This window comes from Colletotrichum navitas (genome assembly GCF_030913465.1).
Source record: "Colletotrichum navitas strain CBS 125086 chromosome Unknown LY79scaffold_47, whole genome shotgun sequence".
Classification (NCBI taxonomy): Eukaryota; Fungi; Ascomycota; class Sordariomycetes; order Glomerellales; family Glomerellaceae; genus Colletotrichum; species Colletotrichum navitas.
Window position 1 is genome coordinate 50,043 of NW_026850593.1, and position 15,885 is coordinate 65,927.

Below are 15,885 nucleotides of genomic sequence, written 5' to 3' on the forward strand. Positions count from 1 at the left end.
GATACGGGTAACTGTACCAGGTAGCTAGCCGGTGGAGAAACGTCCCTAACGGCAGGGGAAACCTCGCGGGAGACCTAGGGGCTAGTCAGGAAGGCGCCCGGGATGAGCATTAACAAAGATTTGGCGTTCTTGACCTTGATACGCAATTTCCTTCCTTCTCTGGTGGAGACATCACAATGTCTCGATGTTGCCGCCCGCCTCATTTGCCTACTGTGGACTCCAAGGAGCCGCGCCGGTTAAATCACTTGCTTTCTGCTCTCCGGAGGCAATTCTTTCTCACCTCCAGGCTTGGACGCAAAACATCTCGGGTAGGGTAATGGTCGGCTCCCGAGACACACACAACTATCAGCCTGTTCACCCCCTGGAATGTGGCAGTGAGGGGTTCGAAATACGCCTTACTGCATCACAGCTGGGTCCACGACATGATCGGATTGGTTGCCTTCCTTCCATGCAGCCTGACCATGTTGCCAGCCTACGCTGCCTAGATGGCGGAGTCGGTCAAAATGCGGGTGCAATCCGAATTTCAAGATTGAGTCCTTTAATACTCTCGTTTATTCCATGAACAATTCAGTACAGTGAAGCCCCGAACGAGCTCATCGCCATCGTCTTCACTGAAATCACCTGCCATGCACCAAAATCCATGTTCCAACCCTGCATGTACCGATCTCGTCTTTCGCTGCTGGAAGAAAGGTGTGTTTGCACTAACGCCTGCCATCGGCTACACTGACAACCGCCACAGGCGATGGAAACGAATGGGAGACAACCACGAGGACCGCCGGCGACAAAAACCGACGTCTCTTGCCGAATAGCGACTTCAACGTGTGCATTGTGTATGCCGCAGGGACATTACTAGCGTAGACTGGTGCTAACGTGCTCACAGTGAGGCCAAGGCCCAGAAGATCCGTGAGTGTCCAGTCTGCAAACGACACTTTGCGGAAACATTCGCCATCCCAGACCTCTGGTGGAAAAGATATTGCAGAGACTCCAACGGTTATTTTGGCTATCAGACCACCATAGACGACGACGGCAACACGACCGCATTGAGTACGTCGCCCAAAGTCCAGTTCGACGATAACATCCTGTACTTACACAGACAGATACGTGGGCGCGCTTCCCAGTCAAGCTTACCAACAGAGAGCACCCAGGGTACGAATGGTTTAAGCTCAACGTCTTTACACGCTGGCTCCCATCACGGCAGCAGACTATTCTCATCATCTTCGATCTTCGAACGCCCGCGGCGAGCTGCATGACGCGAGTGCCCGAGAGTGAGCTCGACCCCCTGTTCACCATACCAGACCCGAGCTACTTCATCGATCCGTACTGGATATACATCCAGCTCCTGGAGAAGGTCGTCACTATGCAAGACGCCGCTGTGTGGGCAGTACGCGACACGGTCAGAACGACAGAGAAGCAGAGGGACGTGGCGAACTCATCGGGCGAGTCAATATCGAAACCGACAACGGACTACCGCCATTTGCACGAGACCGCGAGGCACGCCATCCACGTCTCGGAAACCCTGGAATTGGGCATCACGGCTGCCAGGAAGATCTTGGCGCAGCACGAGAGTCTCAAAGACGAGTCGGGGACCGGTGCTCGGCAGGAAGCGGCCTGGAATAAGGCCTGGCATCACACCCACCAGCGGTTGCAGTTCTTCGAGGAGATGCTCAACAGTCTCCAGGAGCGGTCGGCTTCCAACAAGGCCCGGCATTTTAACGAGATTTCCCTCGCCTATAATATGGTCGCCCAGTTCGACTCGGGCGTCTCGTTGGCCATTGGCCGTGCGACGCAGCGAGATAGCGAGGCCATGAGGACCATCGCTTTCCTTACGCTCTTGTTCTTGCCGGCAACTTTCGTGTCCGCCGTCTTCAGCACATCCTTTTTTGATTTCGATTCCGAGTCGGGATCGTGGCAGGTTTCAGACCAGTTCTGGGTTTACTGGGTAGTGGCGGTGCCCATCACTGCTGCAACGGCCGCTCTGTGGTACAATCGCCACAGTTTGGCCCTCTTTGGAATCATCGGTTCTATCCAGCAAAACCGGGTTTCTTCGAACGTAGACCCCGATATTGAGAATGAGCCATGGCATTCTTCGGCGCCACCCGTGCTAATTCGGAAGAGAACGGCATGAAACAGGCTGACCTGCTATGCTACAGCAAGATTATGAGGGGGAGGGAGGGGGAAATTTGGGCGGGCGGGCGTTCGAGTGAGTTCTAGATTTGGGTTAACGAATGGAAACCAAAATCCTGCTCCATGTTCTGGTTGCCTCTGGCCTTGTTGTAGCAGCTTCGGTTACTCATTAGTCCGAAAATCATTGATGCGACCAAGCGGTTGCAAGTGCCATGTTGTCCCTGCTGTCAGGATCCCGAACCAGCTTGCTCTTGATCATGGGTGCCTTGGGGTCTCACACCGAATCTCTGATAGCTGCGAATAAAGAGCGATAAAAGAGGGCCAGGCCATGTACCGGGCCACTCTCCATGATTGGTGAATACACCAGAAAATTCTACATTCAGAAGAGGAAGTGCCATGTACAGCATTAAGCACAGGTTTTCCGACAATATCAATCGCATCAAAGTCATCTCACAGAATTCGGTGCTCCAGTGACTTCGGACATGGACACCAGCAAAAGGACCCATAGCAATGCACAGAGTTCCGATGACCAAGATAACATCTCGACGAAGCGAACGAGACTGGACGGCAGTGATCTTAACCAAGCCCCCAGTCGGTGAGAGAAGGAAGCTTGCGATGAATTGACACGCGACGCACACACCGTCAGCTGGATCTGTGCTCTCCCAGTCGAACAGGCCTCGACGAATGCGCTGAAGGCGAGATTAGGGAAATGTTAGCATTCTTCGAGGAGCTTAGAGAGTGTGCTGCTCCGAACAAGGCTCTCTTATACCCTCGCTTCTCCAACCGACCACAGCCTGAAGCAGACATTGGAGGCTCAAGCTGGCCACGCCAAAGACCTGGACGATTATGTGCGTACAAAGCTGAAGAACGAAGATGGGGGCAGCCCCCGAACCATTAAGTTTGTCGAGGAGATTATTCGAAAGGCTTCGGGGTGTTCATGTGGGTTGTCTTGGTCATTGACATTCTCAACAGGGAGTTCAAAAAGGCCGCATGTTCGCAGTGCGGAAACGCCAGGTCACAATACCCGAAAAGCTTAGTGATCTCTTCAGGGACATGATCGTCAGGGACCACGAGAACATGTGTGACTTTCGCCTGTGCATAAAATGCATTATATACAACAGCAGGCCGTTGAAGCGAAAGGAGTACTACTTCGCTATGGTGTCTGGCCGCTGCCCTGAGGGCCTTGAACGCCAGCGCGCTGAGCGTATCTCGGAGGACGCCATGGACAGAATTTGTCTTCGACTCGTCAGAAGGTCTTTCCCAGACGACTGTGATATCCAATACGACGTACATGGAGCCCACAGTTCAATTCATCCATTAATCTGTCCGAGATTTTCTTCTCACAGATGACGATATTCGAGCTACAAGCCATCTGCCCGCAGGCAGCACCCGGCCTCGGGGCAATAGGTCACGAGAAGCTGAAATCATGCTGTGTATCATAAATTAGGGTCGCCGAGCTAGAGTTTTTGCCTATCTTTCAAAACGACCCCGAGCCGCTTCCGAAGGCAAAACAAGAAAAAAGCGGCTTCTACTCTACGACTCAAGAAGAATACCCATTCGTGGAATACACAATCAGTCACTTGTTTCATCATGCTGACTGTGCTGCGGGAAGCATGCCGCAGGTCTACTTCATGAAAGACTTGAGTACTGACAGGGCCGGTTGGATTGTGGTTGAAAACTTGCTTCAGAAGTACGGGACACGTCGACTCCATGAGACTATTAGTCTGTTCTGCATTCTCGCGATTCACAGCTCGGCAGGCCTGATTCAGCAATACTTCCCCCACAACCTCCAAGAAACAGGGGCGGAGCATTACTGTACACCGCTTCATACCGCCATCTCTAAAGATTCAGAAGAAGAAGCTGAAGCAAAATTGTCCTGTCGTGGCAAACATCTGCACGAAATCTTACCTAAGGTGGCGAACGAGGAGGTCAATGTTGATCATCCTGGTAGCAAGGGTCGCACTGCTTTGTTACTCGCGGCCGGAAAGGGGCACGACGGAGACGTCCATCGTGTTTATGGAAGCGAATACGTGCTGCTTCATATTTCAGCACAGAGGGGAAGCCTTCATGTTGCAAGAATACTTCTTGCCAATGGTGCAAGAGTCAACCAGGCTGACCAAAACGGCAGGACACCTCTCCACTATGCCCAATATTTCCATCCTAAGGTAACGAGAGAACTGATCGACAACGGTGCTTATGTGAACTTAAGAGACAACATCGGTGGAACGCCGATCTTATCTCGTATTGACTTGGGGATCAATGAAACATGAGACTCTTACTTGAGAACGGTGCTGAAGGCAGTCACACGGCCAATAAAGGGGAACCTGCATTCCTTGCGGCCATTGCTGCTCTCAAGACCTGCATCATCCGAGGGATTATTGACTATGGGGCTAAGATGGGTATATCGAATATCGTTGGTACAACTGCTTTGAGCAAGTTCCTCAACACCTGGAGAAAAAAAAGTTCTGCTGCCGTGGGAACCTTACCGACGCGATGATCCTGCTCGATGGTGGTGCCAGCGCAGCAGAAAGAGACAATTAGGGTCTGACAATACTTCAAACGATGACCGAATCATCCAACCAAGACAGCTTCCACAGAGGTCTCACTCGAGAAGTTCTCTCATCTGATGCCGACGTCAATGCAAGGGGCAACGAAGGCCGAACGCCGGCCTTGCTTGCCGCAGAACGGAGTGCCTCGTGCCTCGTAAAGATTCTACTGGACCATAGTACAAATCCTGACCTGGGGGACAACCATAGATAAACGACGCTCTGTGAGGCCGTCGATGATGTCTCGCTTTTCATGGATCACGCTTTGTGGACAGTTTCGGCTCTCGTTCGATGTGGCGCTGACCTCGACACCCACTCTCCAGGTGGCTTGAGCATCCGAAATTGGGTCCTTGAGATGCGAGATGAAGCCAAGATTTGGATTTATCAAGTCGCCGATGGAAAAGGCAAAGAGGAGAGGCGGCTAAAAAATCTGTCATTTGGGTTGGTTGATTTTTTGTACAAGGCGCTTATGACTGGACGACATCTCATGTAACCGGACTGCCCCCACTATATGCGCTCGAGATTCTGCGGAAAGCGTCTGGCGTCTTGTTGTAGGTGGTACTGGTCGCTGATGTACTTGGAATACAAAAAAAAAACCACACAGGTTGTCTGTATAACAGTAGAATGTTGGTTACATGGAACCCTAGCCTTTACCATATTCAGGCCAACCTGAACATGCGTTATCTATTCAAATCGTATCTCCAATTAGTTGTGATTAATGCGGACACCCCAAGGTCTCCTGCTTGGAAAAGCGATGACGCCCCCCCCCCCCCCCCCCCCCTATAGCAAGGACGACGTCGCAGAGGTCGGCGCGGACGCCGGCTTCGGCCGGCCAAGCCACTCCGCCACGTCCCGCCCCGCGGCGAAGGTGACACCGCCAAAGTGGAGACGGGCGCTTTCCGTCGGTATCATGGTGACCTTCCGCCGTAGCAGCGCAGCAGCAGAGAGCATTGGAACGACGTTCAGTTCCCGAAACCGAGTCTCCTCGCCCGGCGAGCGAGCGACCGCGTTGAGGGCCAAAGTTTCTCAATCGCCGAGCGCAGGCGCTCCGAACCGCACACCCGACCGCTCAGATAGATCCGCGCCCTTTGGCGCCCTTCACTGAACATACCTTTTACCCCGCCGGCGGCGCAGTCTCCACACGCCCTCCGACCCCGCGCCGGTGCCTTATCGTCCTCTTGTCTATCTCGATATTTACTCATCATCCCCAATCTCTCTCGCGCGCTCTTGACTCAACCCGAACCACCTCTCTTCGTATAGTTTTCCATTGCCTGAGCTGTCTGTCTTATACTATTCCGCCTCTAACCCTAATTAACCGACTAAAAAAACAACACTTCTCGGCAAGGAAGAAGGGGAAAAAAAAAAAAAACACCGCCATAATGCCCGCTATCGAAAAGGTCCTCACCGCCAACGCCCCGCCGCCCCTCCCGCAGTTCTCCCAGGCCATCAAGTACAACGGCATGGTCTACTGCTCCGGCAACATCGGCGTCATCCCCGACAAGCCGGGCATGGTGCAGGCCGAGGGTACCGTCAAGGACCGCACTGTACGTCCTCTTTCCTGTCCCTCCCCCTTTCTCACCCTACGGCCTCTCCTTCTCATCCAACCCCCACCCCCTTTGGATATCATGACATTGTATACATACTGACGCGACTTCGGTTCCCCCCCCCCTTTCAGCGCCAAGCCCTCAAGAATCTCTCCGCCGTCCTCGAAGCCTCGGGGAGCAGCCTCCGCAACGTCGTCAAGGTCAACGTCTACATCACCAAGATGGCCGACTTCGCCACCATGAACGAGGCGTACGACGAGTTCTTCACTTTTGACCCCAAGCCCGTGAGTCGTCTTTTATGCAGCCCCTCCCACGCTCGTCAGTGTGTGGTGGGACCCTCCGCGGGTTTCCGAAAAGCAAACTGACCTTGGGGGCAGGCCCGGACGTGCGTCGCCGTGTACCAGCTTCCACTGGGCACCGATGTCGAGATCGAGTGCACGGCATTCCTCAACAAGCCTGCCGAGAAGCTGTAAGGCTTTTGCCAGATTTCCGAAGGCTTGCTGAGTTACTTGTTTTATTCAAGAGGTCTGAGAGAAAAGTGTCATGTACACCTGTATTTATGTAATCAGCCCCCCCCGGGCACGTAGAGTGGATGGGAGACGACCCGCCTCAAGTGGGCTAAAATAAAAGCATTTGCGAAAGTCTAGAACACCATTTTGCCCACCTTCCTCGTGCAACCGATGCAAGAACCCCCACAGTCCACGTAACGCCGGGTAGTAAATACAAAGAACCCTCCCCACGTCGTGTCTTCGTCAAGCCTCTTTCAACACCTTGGATAGACACCTCATCCGGCGGGCCTCACTGTCGATATCTAGCAAGCTGTGCCATGATGTTCTCGACCTGCGCGGCTGAATCACCTGTGCCGACTGGTGCGGGATGACCACTTGTCGGCGGCGGGCCGTTGGGAGCATAAGCCTGCCCCCCGTACGAGGCAGGCTGAGTCTGTGTCCCAGGCGGTGCCGTCTGCATACCTCCCATGAGGGCCTGGAACTGCGCGTTTGCAGCTCCGGCGGCGCTGTTCGCGGCGGCCGGGCCAGCGCCTTGGGAGCTCATACTAGCCAGCAGCCGCTGGAGGGTCGCATTATCGATGCCGCTCATCAGGCTGGCGAGATCCGCCGGGTTGACGGCTGGCTGCTGAGCGGGAGGCGGACCACGTGGAGGGCCTTGGGATCCAGGGTAGGTAGGCGCGTGAGGCGGTACAGGCTGTCCATACGGCTGGCCGTATCCTTGGTACTGGGGCTGAGGAGGCGGCGCATTTTGATAAGGCGCTGCCGCCGGAACCGCCTGCGACTTGGCTCGGAGGATGAGTTCTGCCGCGATAGGGGGGTCGATGTCACGGTAATCGTCATACCGGGCACTGACGCCGCCTGAGCGGTCAAAGACTCGGATCGGGATCTTGCCGATATTCTGCGCGTGCACGTCGAGGTCCACAATGGCGTGGACGCCCTCAATCACCTGTCTTTGGATGATTGCCTCACGAGGGAAGCTTGGGTGAAGGAACATAACATCCACCTTCAAGCCTCGATCAGTGAAGCCACGCTGAACCCAGGCAATGAAGTCGCGGCTGAGCTCCTGGAGGAGCAGGAACTGGACGTCGGGCACTTGGTTCCCGTACCGGCGTGGAATGTCAAGGCGGTCATCGGCCGCCGCAGCTCGGTTGAAGGCGGGCGGGCTGGGGCTGCGTCTGCGGTAGCCGTCCTTCTGACGGCCGTAACCGCGGGGAGAACGAGATCGGCCACGCGACCGGTCAAGGGCGTCGTGCTGATACCGATCGCGGCTGCCGTGACTGTCTTCGCGGGCGTGGCCGCCGTTGCGTCTGGGAGGCGAGGATCGTCCCGGTCGGTAGTCGTCACGGTTGCGGCGATTCTCATGGTGCGAATTGCCTCCATCCTGACGTTCCTGGCGTCCAGCCTGTCGGCCCCCGCGACCACCGCGCTCTGGTGAACGGTTACGTTCATTACCGTCCTTCTTCTTCTGAGCCCGCGAGATTTCCAGATCTAGTCCATAGTCAGCACTCTTTGCTCCGTTGTGTTCGATACCATGTCACTTACGAATCTTGCGACCCTTGATCTCGATGCCCTGCAGGTTGTCCATGGCAGCCTGGGCGTCCTCCAGGTTGTGGTACTGGACGAAACCGTAGGCCGACTTGAGCGAGATCTGGGCAAGGCGGCCGTACTTGTGGAAGATGTCGAATACATCGCGTTTCGAGACTCGTTCGCTCGACAAATTGCCTGAAAAGAAGTCAATGGCGCCGTCAGGCCTGCCTGATGAGAGAGAGCGCGAACCGATGAAGATGCGTGAGCCATCGGGGAATCTATCCCACTTGGCATCTGCCATGTAGCGACGCTCGTCGTTGACAAATGTTTCCCAATGCTTCTGGCGGTCAGTAGTCTCATCCGGCTGGTTAGCTGCATGACCGACATTGTTCGGGTGCGGAGGCGCAGTCATGGAGGTGATCGGGACAGTCGCATTCAGACCGGTCGCGGGAGGAGGAGGAAGGCCGCCAAAGGCGTCGGACGTAGTGCCAGGGGCACCTGGAGCACCGGCAGACACATAGGTAGAGGGCTGTCCCGGCGTGGGCTGGGCGATCATGTTGGAGGGGGCCTGAGGGGCACCATTCTGCTGGTGAAAGGCCCGATAGTCTTCAGGAGGGAACGTGGAAGCCGTCTGCTGGGGCATTGGAGGTCTGGGAGGAAGAGTAGCAGACGCGGAGGGGGTCAAGTTGGAGGATGACTGGGCATCATGGTTCTGGGTAGAGCCGGCAGGGCTTTGGCCGGCGCTGGACTCGCTCGTATGACCGGTCATCTCAGCGACGAGGCGAGAGATGTCAACGGCGTGATCATCCTCGGGGGCATTGTCATTGCGTGCGTTGGACTCGGCGATGCTGGCAGTCGAGTTGGGCGCGCTCGAATCAGCTCCTGGGTGGGCGGTAGCTGTCGCGGAAGGCGCGGGATTGGTGGGAGATTGGTCTGCAGCAGCAGCAGCAGCAGCAGCAGCAGCAGGAGCAGCGCGGGCCGACGAGGAATCAGCGACAGGCGGAGGGACCCCTTGGGCAGGGCTTGACAGAGAAGCAGAAGCGGCGGAATAGTGCATGGATTCTGGTGCCTTTGATACATCATCCTGATCAGCGCCATCCTCATCCGCATCCCGAGGAGGAGAGTCGAAGATCTTGAGATAGTCATCCTCGCCGGCGTCTGGTTCCACCTGTTGTTCCTGCACCTTGACCGTGTCTGTCTCCTCTTCCTCTCCGTAGGCATCATCCAGACTGTCGACGTCGTCATTGTCGCCATTTGCATCGCCAGTTTCGGCGAAGGCGTACGAGTCGGTCGGGGCAGACTCGACTACAGGAGCGGGTGCAAAAGCGTCTAGGCCACCGTGGGCAACTCCATTAGTTTGGGCGGACATTGCATCAAGGATATCGGCAGTGTCCTGGAGAGCAGGCACGACAGCTGGAGCGGCGGAGTGAAGGGGAGATGGGCAGTGGGGCGAGAGGTCGGCGGCAGTAGCCTCGAACTCCGGGGTGGCTTCTGGCTCTGGCATCAAATTGTTGGAAGAGGGCGCACGTTGGGTGATGACGATAGGCGAGCAGTGCGGCGATAGTTTGGAGCCTTGCTGGTGCCGACGGCGAGGCTGGCGCAAAGAGGCAGGGAAGCAAGCTTGGGAGACAGAGAGAGAGAGAGAGAGAGAGAGAGAGAGAGAGAGAGAGAAAGAAAATAGCTGCTTGTTGAAGAGGGAGAAGAGCTGCGAGGCGGAAGTTGGGCTTTATGTCAGGCTGGGAGAGACTGATGGACAAGGCAACCGGACGCCTTGTTTTATTCTCTGCGAGTTCAGTTGAGCGGCAGGGGAGTCGCCATACGAGGGCGCGCAAAAGGCAAGGCGATGGTGAGGGTGAAGGCGAAGGTGGGAAAAGGCAAGCAAGACTGGCTGTGATTGGGCTGAGAACAAAACGCGGGAGGAAAGTGGGAGAAGGGTGGGGGTGGGAAGACAGCAGGCGCGGCGCGAGAGGGTTTAAAACGAGGGAAAAAAAAAGGAAGAGAAAAAAGTAGGTCGCGGACACGGGGAGTATCCAATGGAATAGATGATGAGTGCGCGCCGAGAAGAGCTTTCGCGAAACTGCATAAAAGTTTGCTTCAAAAGTAAAGGCAGGTCGGGAATTTCTCAGAGCTTATTCTCTTGAGCTGCGCAGGTGACTGATTGGACAGGACGAGGTCAGAGACTGTCGGGCCTTGAAGCCATGGGCGCGAGGTGTCGTTGCGGGCGGAGTGTCGGTGTGTCGCGCGAAAGTGTGTGTGCGGTAGGGAAAAACGCTAAAAGGTTCGGAGAGCTCGAGAACCCAAGACTGAGGGAGCACCTACTACTCATTACACTACTACCTACAGTGCCTACTTCTTGGAGAAGGCGTGCATTGTGGCCAATGCGATCTCGGGAAAACGGTTTTGCGATCCACATTAAACGCTAGCTGTTTATGGCGAAGGAGGTACGTAGCTGACACAGCAGATACTGTGTCAATAGACAGTGAGAATCGATCAGTCGGCACGGTCCTCCTTCTGCTCCGGAAAACTCCACTTCCACTTCTGTTTGGAGCAGGCAGTCAGTCTGTCTGAGTCTGAGCATGGCAGCGAGATGAAGGCCTGGACACCAGAGCTCATTGCACCGGTGCTTATCCAACGACCAACTCCCCCGATGATTTTATAATACTCTTTCTTCAGCCAAGTTTCACCGCCGCCAGAACTGGCCTAGTCCAAACCTTCAAACTGTCGACACCGGGCTGATACTTCGGCTCTGCACGATGAAGCTGGCCACAGGCTTTCTACAGGCCGTACGTCCAACCCTGAGAAATCCTCTCATACGGGCCCTGCAGCCTATTCGCTGGGTGAGGTACCAAGCGTTCGAGTCCGATTTCGACCCTGAAGAGCTCGACAGGGCGAGGTCGTGGCACAAGACTTTTGATGGCAGCCAGCTTCCCAGGGGTCAGACAACCTACGCGCGCTCAAGCGGTCCGGGTGGACAGCACGTCAACAAGTAGGTGCCGGCCAGCTATCGAGTATCAAACGAGCTTACTGCTAACCTCTCATCAGGACCGAAAGCAAAGCCGTCACTGTGTGGCCTGTGAAAGATCTTCTGCCGGTCCTGCCGAAACTGCTGCATCAGGGCATTAGAGGATCCAAGTATTACACGGCCAGGTCGGATTCTCTGACGTTGCAGGCCCAGACGCACCGGCATAGAGAGGCCAATGTGGAAGAGAATCACCAGAAGCTCATCGACGAAGTCAAGAGGATATACCAGGAGACCGTCCCCGGCGAGACGAGCCCGGAAAAGAAGAAGAAGCATGCGGAACTGTGAGTTGACATGCACAAGTCTGCGACGCCAAGTCAGAGGCTGACGTGTTTGCACAGAGCAAAGTCGTTTAACGAGGGGCGACTCAAGCAGAAGAAGCATCTGAGTTCCAAGAAGCAGAGCCGGAGGCCATCGTTCGACTGAGCGGTCGAGAGGAGATGGCATGGTGACGTGCGTTGCACGAGCGATCGATATCCATCAAAAGGCGCGAGTAATGGGCCCTCCAGCCCAAAGTTTGATGCTGCACTGCGGCATATAAACTCGTTGCTCAACCCTTTTTTTCTTCTTTTCCACTTGGCTCAACCCAGCAAAGTTGATTGAGACATGCAGCCACCAGGCCAGCCTGCTGGAAATGGACGTCGAGAAGAAAAAGGGAAGAGGTGGGCAGGGTATGGTCCATACTCTGGAATCCAAGCCAAGCGCGGCAGGCCGGCAAACGGGGGCGACCCTGCCTTGACCGTGAACTTTGACTTGGGAAATGGTACTTGGGCTGCAGGGCTGGAAAATATGGTCTGGGCGTTTTCCAACTGGAACCGCCTCTACGATGGTTGAAGAGACGGCAAGGATTCGCAGAGACGGTTGTTGGGCATCAAAAAGATGCACGACGGGGGGCAGAGAAAGAAGCCGGAAGCCTGGGGCAGAGAATAGAGGAAAACGATATCTGTTGGGGTAAGATATGTTTACACATGAACAACTGTTGTGCCTGCATGAGTACCTTGGGTAGATGAACAGAGATGCTCGGTGCAGCCCGAGGCATTGTCCCGAAGCAGCAGCCAGTCAAGCCTGCCGCTCCTGGTGAAGGAAGCCCACGACTTGTTTGCCATCGTTGGCCCGTGTACACGTCGATTTCTGGACGACAAGAGACAGCCTGGGGGGTGAGGCTTGAACTGACTGCCGAGTGTCAAAGAATGGAACGGACGAGGAACGGGGCTGGTTGGCGGCGCCTTTGAGTGCATGGAACCGGTGGGGGGGTCGGGGACTGCGGGAATCTCACATGGGACTCCTAGTTTGGGCCGGCGGCTTCGTAAGGACGTCGATATGCTCATTTCCCTTGCTCAAAACTCCGTCGCCATTGGTCGGCTCAGTTGTGCTGGGCTGCCATTGTCTCAAGGCACTTGGTAGGCGAATAAAGGGGTAGAAGGGGCAGATATCTCGATGATGAAACGGGGAACAATCCTTAGATAAGCAGTGGGGGGGAAGGCCGCGGAACACGAGGTCGAGATGCTTGGCTGGGTCTCCTCCCCCTTAATCCCCTAATGTGTCCAGCTGAAAGGCCCGGCTGGAACTCATCAGTGCCTCCGACCGAACCGATTAAGTAAGTACTTGTTCGTCTCTCGTCCGTCCAGCCCTATTCAATCCCTGTCTTCTCTGTCTGTCTTTGTTCATTCTCCCATCATTGTCCGTCATCATCTCTGCGTCTGTATGCACTCCATCGCGTGCCCGACGCCTTGATCCAGCGGGATCTGCGAACCAGTGTCATATTGACAGCGCATCATCCCCCCCTCCCCCTTCATCTATCTGCTGGGACTCGTATGCCCGTCTGATCCCTGCCTTGCACTGGCCCCGCGGGACCCCTCAATCACGTCCCCCTCTAAGGATAGGTACCTCCTCCACCTTCACTCCACCTCCAAGGCTCCAACCAAAGGGTAAAATCGGCTCGCACAGGGACCGTCGATCATCAAGTCGGCCCAAAAAAATCAATCCAAGCATTTGCCGTGCCCACTTTGCCAGCTGCTCGCTCTTCTGAAGCCGTCTTTGCCAGAATATTCGATTGAGAGCCTCATTTCATTGCTCCTTTCTTTCCAAACCGGGAAGATTATTGCTCTCTCCGTTTGCGACCTCTGCCTTGTCTTTGCGACCAAACTACCCCTAGGTCAGTCATCAACCGAACCAACGATATCGCCCCACCTCGTGGCCATCGCCAAAAATACCGACCGACTTTCACTGCCTGCTTACCCCGCCAACCTCACTCAATCTTTCCAAGTCGCGACCACCACCAACAACCACCCATACGACTTTTCCTCTTTAGACAATCGCCAAACCCTTGACAGGAGGGCGATATTTGCGGCCTCGATCCTCCCTCGCGTCCCCAACATCGTCCTTGAGACCCGTTGCGCCGCAGCCATGTCTTCCACTGGCTCCAACGGGGCCTCCCAGCAACCTCAGGTGCAGCCCTGCAGGTACAAGGTCGGCAAGACGCTGGGTGCCGGATCGTACTCGGTCGTCAAAGAATGCGTCCACATCGATACTGGTCGCTATTACGCCGCAAAGGTCATCAACAAGCGATTGATGGCCGGCAGAGAACACATGGTGCGCCCTTTCTCGGTCTATACTGGTAGACCAATCGAGCAGCCGAGCTGACCTAGCCTCTTCCCCTCCCCCCCTCTGCAGGTCCGTAACGAGATCGCAGTGCTGAAAAAGGTCTCGATGGGCCACCAGAATATCCTAACCCTCGTCGACTACTTCGAGACCATGAACAACCTCTACCTCGTCACCGACTTGGCTCTCGGCGGTGAGCTCTTCGACCGAATCTGCCGTAAAGGTAGCTATTACGAGTCCGACGCTGCCGACCTCATCCGCGCCACCCTCTCCGCAGTAGCTTACTTGCACGACCACGGCATCGTCCACCGTGACCTGAAGCCCGAGAACCTCCTTTTCCGCACACCAGAGGACAATGCAGACCTCCTGATTGCCGACTTCGGCCTGAGCCGCATCATGGACGAGGAGCAGTTCCACGTTCTGACCACGACATGTGGTACCCCTGGCTATATGGCCCCTGAGATCTTCAAGAAGGTTGGCCACGGCAAGCCCGTCGATATCTGGGCCCTCGGCGTCATCACCTACTTCCTCCTGTGCGGTTACACGCCGTTCGACCGCGACAGCGACTTCGAGGAGATGCAAGCCATCCTAAACGCCGACTACTGCTTCGAACCCTTCGAATACTGGCGTGGGGTCTCCGACCATGCCAAGGACTTCATCCGTCTCTGCCTCACCATCGACCCGAAGAAGCGCATGACGGCGCATGACGCCCTGCAGCACCCCTTCGTCGCCGGCTACCTCAACAGTGGCGACGGCGAGGGCCAGAACCTGCTGCCAAACGTCAAGAAGAACTTCAACGCGCGCAGGACGCTGCACGCCGCAATCGATACCGTGCGCGCCATCAACAAGCTCCGCGAGGGTCAGGCCAACCTGATGGATGGCGCCAGATCGCGCGAGCCTGCCCGGGGCGCCGCGGCTATGAAGGCTCAACCCAACTTGAGGAAAGACGACAGCGCCATCAGCGTGGGCAGCCAGCGCGACAAGGATTCGGGCTATGGCACACAACCCAAGGCTGACGCTGACAGCCAGAATGATGTCGTAATGACAGATGCCGGACCCACGCCGAGCAGTGTGCCAGCAAGCCTGCGGCCAGGCAACGAGCAGAACAAGGTGATCGAGACGAGCAAGGGGCTCTGGAGTGGTCCCGCGTTGCGACGATAGTCTCGTCCAAGTAGTGTACCGAGCGTAAATGTCACGGCTTTCCAGGACACTATGCACAGTGTCGGCGAAAGTCCCCCTTGTGCATCATTAGAGCTAGCTGAAGGGCTGCGCCCTATCACCCTCGACAGTCTGAGGAAGGGGAACCTGATGAGTGCCTTCACGCATATGCGAGGAGGTCGGGCAGCAAGATTTGGAGAAGTCAAAGTAACGGCGACAGTTTTCCCTCTGCCGCGCAGTATCATTGTACCCAGCGGCACAGACCTGTGTGCAGAGAGCACGGCCAGGGGGATGAAGCATGCAGGAGTGAGAGAGATGGCAGGAGAACAAGATACCTTGGGTTAATGCCCACGGCCTGGCTCCGTCATTGGGTGGCATAAACACATACTCAAATAACGGGTCGGGCTGATTCGTGGCGTCATTACCCTTTCGTTGCGGTTTTTTATTATTTATTTTTATGTGTTCGGGCGAGATTCCTACAGTCATGTAAGAACAGGCCTACGACAACGCAGCCCTTTTAGTGGAACGATACAAGATATACAGCCAGCCGTCCTAGAGTAATACCCAGTGGGACACATTCACGTTTCATGAGCGTGAGTCTGTTGTTGACGCATAAAAAGCAATATGAAATACTTGTGCCCCTGATTTGGGGACAGGCAAGTCGCTGCAGATTGGTGGCTTTGAGTATACGGCTGGGCCGTTGATGAATCGTCTTGGTGAATTTGGTCATTCTCTGGCGGGTATAGGCGCTTACGATGGGGTTTTTTTTTTTTTTTTTTTTTCAAAGCATCTTAAGCCATCTGAAAGTAAGTATGTTGGCTAACAATGAAATCCTAATGCTGAAGATGTGTGGTCCG

At 55.4% G+C, this 15,885-nt stretch overlaps 7 protein-coding genes across 7 annotated transcripts; 6 read left to right on the forward strand and 1 right to left on the reverse strand.

The window, feature by feature from the left end:
* Positions 1–134: 134 nt before the first annotated feature.
* On the forward strand, positions 135–1,044 carry LY79DRAFT_635603 (uncharacterized protein). The gene is made up of 3 exons (XM_060562256.1): positions 135–690; positions 740–830; positions 881–1,044. The coding sequence occupies exon 1, from the start codon at positions 185–187 to the stop codon at positions 560–562; it is 378 nt and encodes a 125-aa protein (XP_060412170.1). The 5' UTR covers positions 135–184; the 3' UTR covers positions 563–690; positions 740–830; positions 881–1,044.
* Positions 135–2,125, forward strand: LY79DRAFT_704936 (uncharacterized protein; the record flags this gene model as incomplete). The annotated part of the gene is made up of 4 exons (XM_060564993.1): positions 135–690; positions 740–830; positions 881–1,044; positions 1,098–2,125. Exons 1-4 carry the CDS (start codon positions 627–629, stop codon positions 2,123–2,125), a joined length of 1,347 nt encoding a protein of 448 aa, XP_060412171.1. The 5' UTR covers positions 135–626.
* Positions 2,126–2,606: 481 nt separating this feature from the next.
* Positions 2,607–4,459, forward strand: LY79DRAFT_690554 (ankyrin repeat-containing domain protein; the record flags this gene model as incomplete). The annotated part of the gene is made up of 3 exons (XM_060564732.1): positions 2,607–2,719; positions 3,246–3,377; positions 3,572–4,459. 3 exons carry the CDS (start codon positions 2,607–2,609, stop codon positions 4,392–4,394), a joined length of 1,068 nt encoding a protein of 355 aa, XP_060412172.1. The 3' UTR covers positions 4,395–4,459.
* Positions 4,460–5,912: 1,453 nt separating this feature from the next.
* On the forward strand, positions 5,913–6,850 carry LY79DRAFT_275486 (endoribonuclease L-PSP). Its single transcript, XM_060552067.1, has 3 exons — positions 5,913–6,214; positions 6,346–6,498; positions 6,592–6,850. Exons 1-3 carry the CDS (start codon positions 6,050–6,052, stop codon positions 6,685–6,687), a joined length of 414 nt encoding a protein of 137 aa, XP_060412173.1. The 5' UTR covers positions 5,913–6,049; the 3' UTR covers positions 6,688–6,850.
* A 162-nt stretch (positions 6,851–7,012) lies between these two features.
* LY79DRAFT_591671 (RNA recognition domain-containing protein) lies at positions 7,013–9,754 on the reverse strand (the record flags this gene model as incomplete). The annotated part of the gene is made up of 3 exons (XM_060561311.1): positions 7,013–8,211; positions 8,266–8,445; positions 8,500–9,754. The coding sequence occupies 3 exons, from the start codon at positions 9,752–9,754 to the stop codon at positions 7,013–7,015; spliced, it is 2,634 nt and encodes an 877-aa protein (XP_060412174.1).
* A 1,079-nt stretch (positions 9,755–10,833) lies between these two features.
* On the forward strand, positions 10,834–11,785 carry LY79DRAFT_275451 (peptidyl-tRNA hydrolase domain-containing protein). Its single transcript, XM_060552066.1, has 3 exons — positions 10,834–11,236; positions 11,293–11,553; positions 11,611–11,785. Exons 1-3 carry the CDS (start codon positions 11,004–11,006, stop codon positions 11,693–11,695), a joined length of 579 nt encoding a protein of 192 aa, XP_060412175.1. The 5' UTR covers positions 10,834–11,003; the 3' UTR covers positions 11,696–11,785.
* Positions 11,786–13,675: 1,890 nt separating this feature from the next.
* LY79DRAFT_519392 (kinase-like domain-containing protein) lies at positions 13,676–15,031 on the forward strand (the record flags this gene model as incomplete). The annotated part of the gene is made up of 2 exons (XM_060555135.1): positions 13,676–13,861; positions 13,943–15,031. 2 exons carry the CDS (start codon positions 13,676–13,678, stop codon positions 15,029–15,031), a joined length of 1,275 nt encoding a protein of 424 aa, XP_060412176.1.
* Between the last annotated feature and the right edge of the window lie 854 nt (positions 15,032–15,885).

Excerpts from the sequence above, each read along its gene's own strand:
- LY79DRAFT_635603 (XM_060562256.1), top strand. The coding sequence starts at position 185 with ATGTTGCCGCCCGCCTCATTTGCCTACTGTGGACTCCAAGGAGCCGCG.
- LY79DRAFT_275486 (XM_060552067.1), top strand. The coding sequence starts at position 6,050 with ATGCCCGCTATCGAAAAGGTCCTCACCGCCAACGCCCCGCCGCCCCTC. Across the intron at positions 6,215-6,345 it reads GTACCGTCAAGGACCGCACT|CGCCAAGCCCTCAAGAATCT; the intron begins GTACGTCCTCTT and ends CCCCCCTTTCAG. Across the intron at positions 6,499-6,591 it reads TCACTTTTGACCCCAAGCCC|GCCCGGACGTGCGTCGCCGT; the intron begins GTGAGTCGTCTT and ends CCTTGGGGGCAG.
- LY79DRAFT_275451 (XM_060552066.1), top strand. The coding sequence starts at position 11,004 with ATGAAGCTGGCCACAGGCTTTCTACAGGCCGTACGTCCAACCCTGAGA. Across the intron at positions 11,237-11,292 it reads GGTGGACAGCACGTCAACAA|GACCGAAAGCAAAGCCGTCA; the intron begins GTAGGTGCCGGC and ends ACCTCTCATCAG. Across the intron at positions 11,554-11,610 it reads AAGAAGAAGCATGCGGAACT|AGCAAAGTCGTTTAACGAGG; the intron begins GTGAGTTGACAT and ends GTGTTTGCACAG.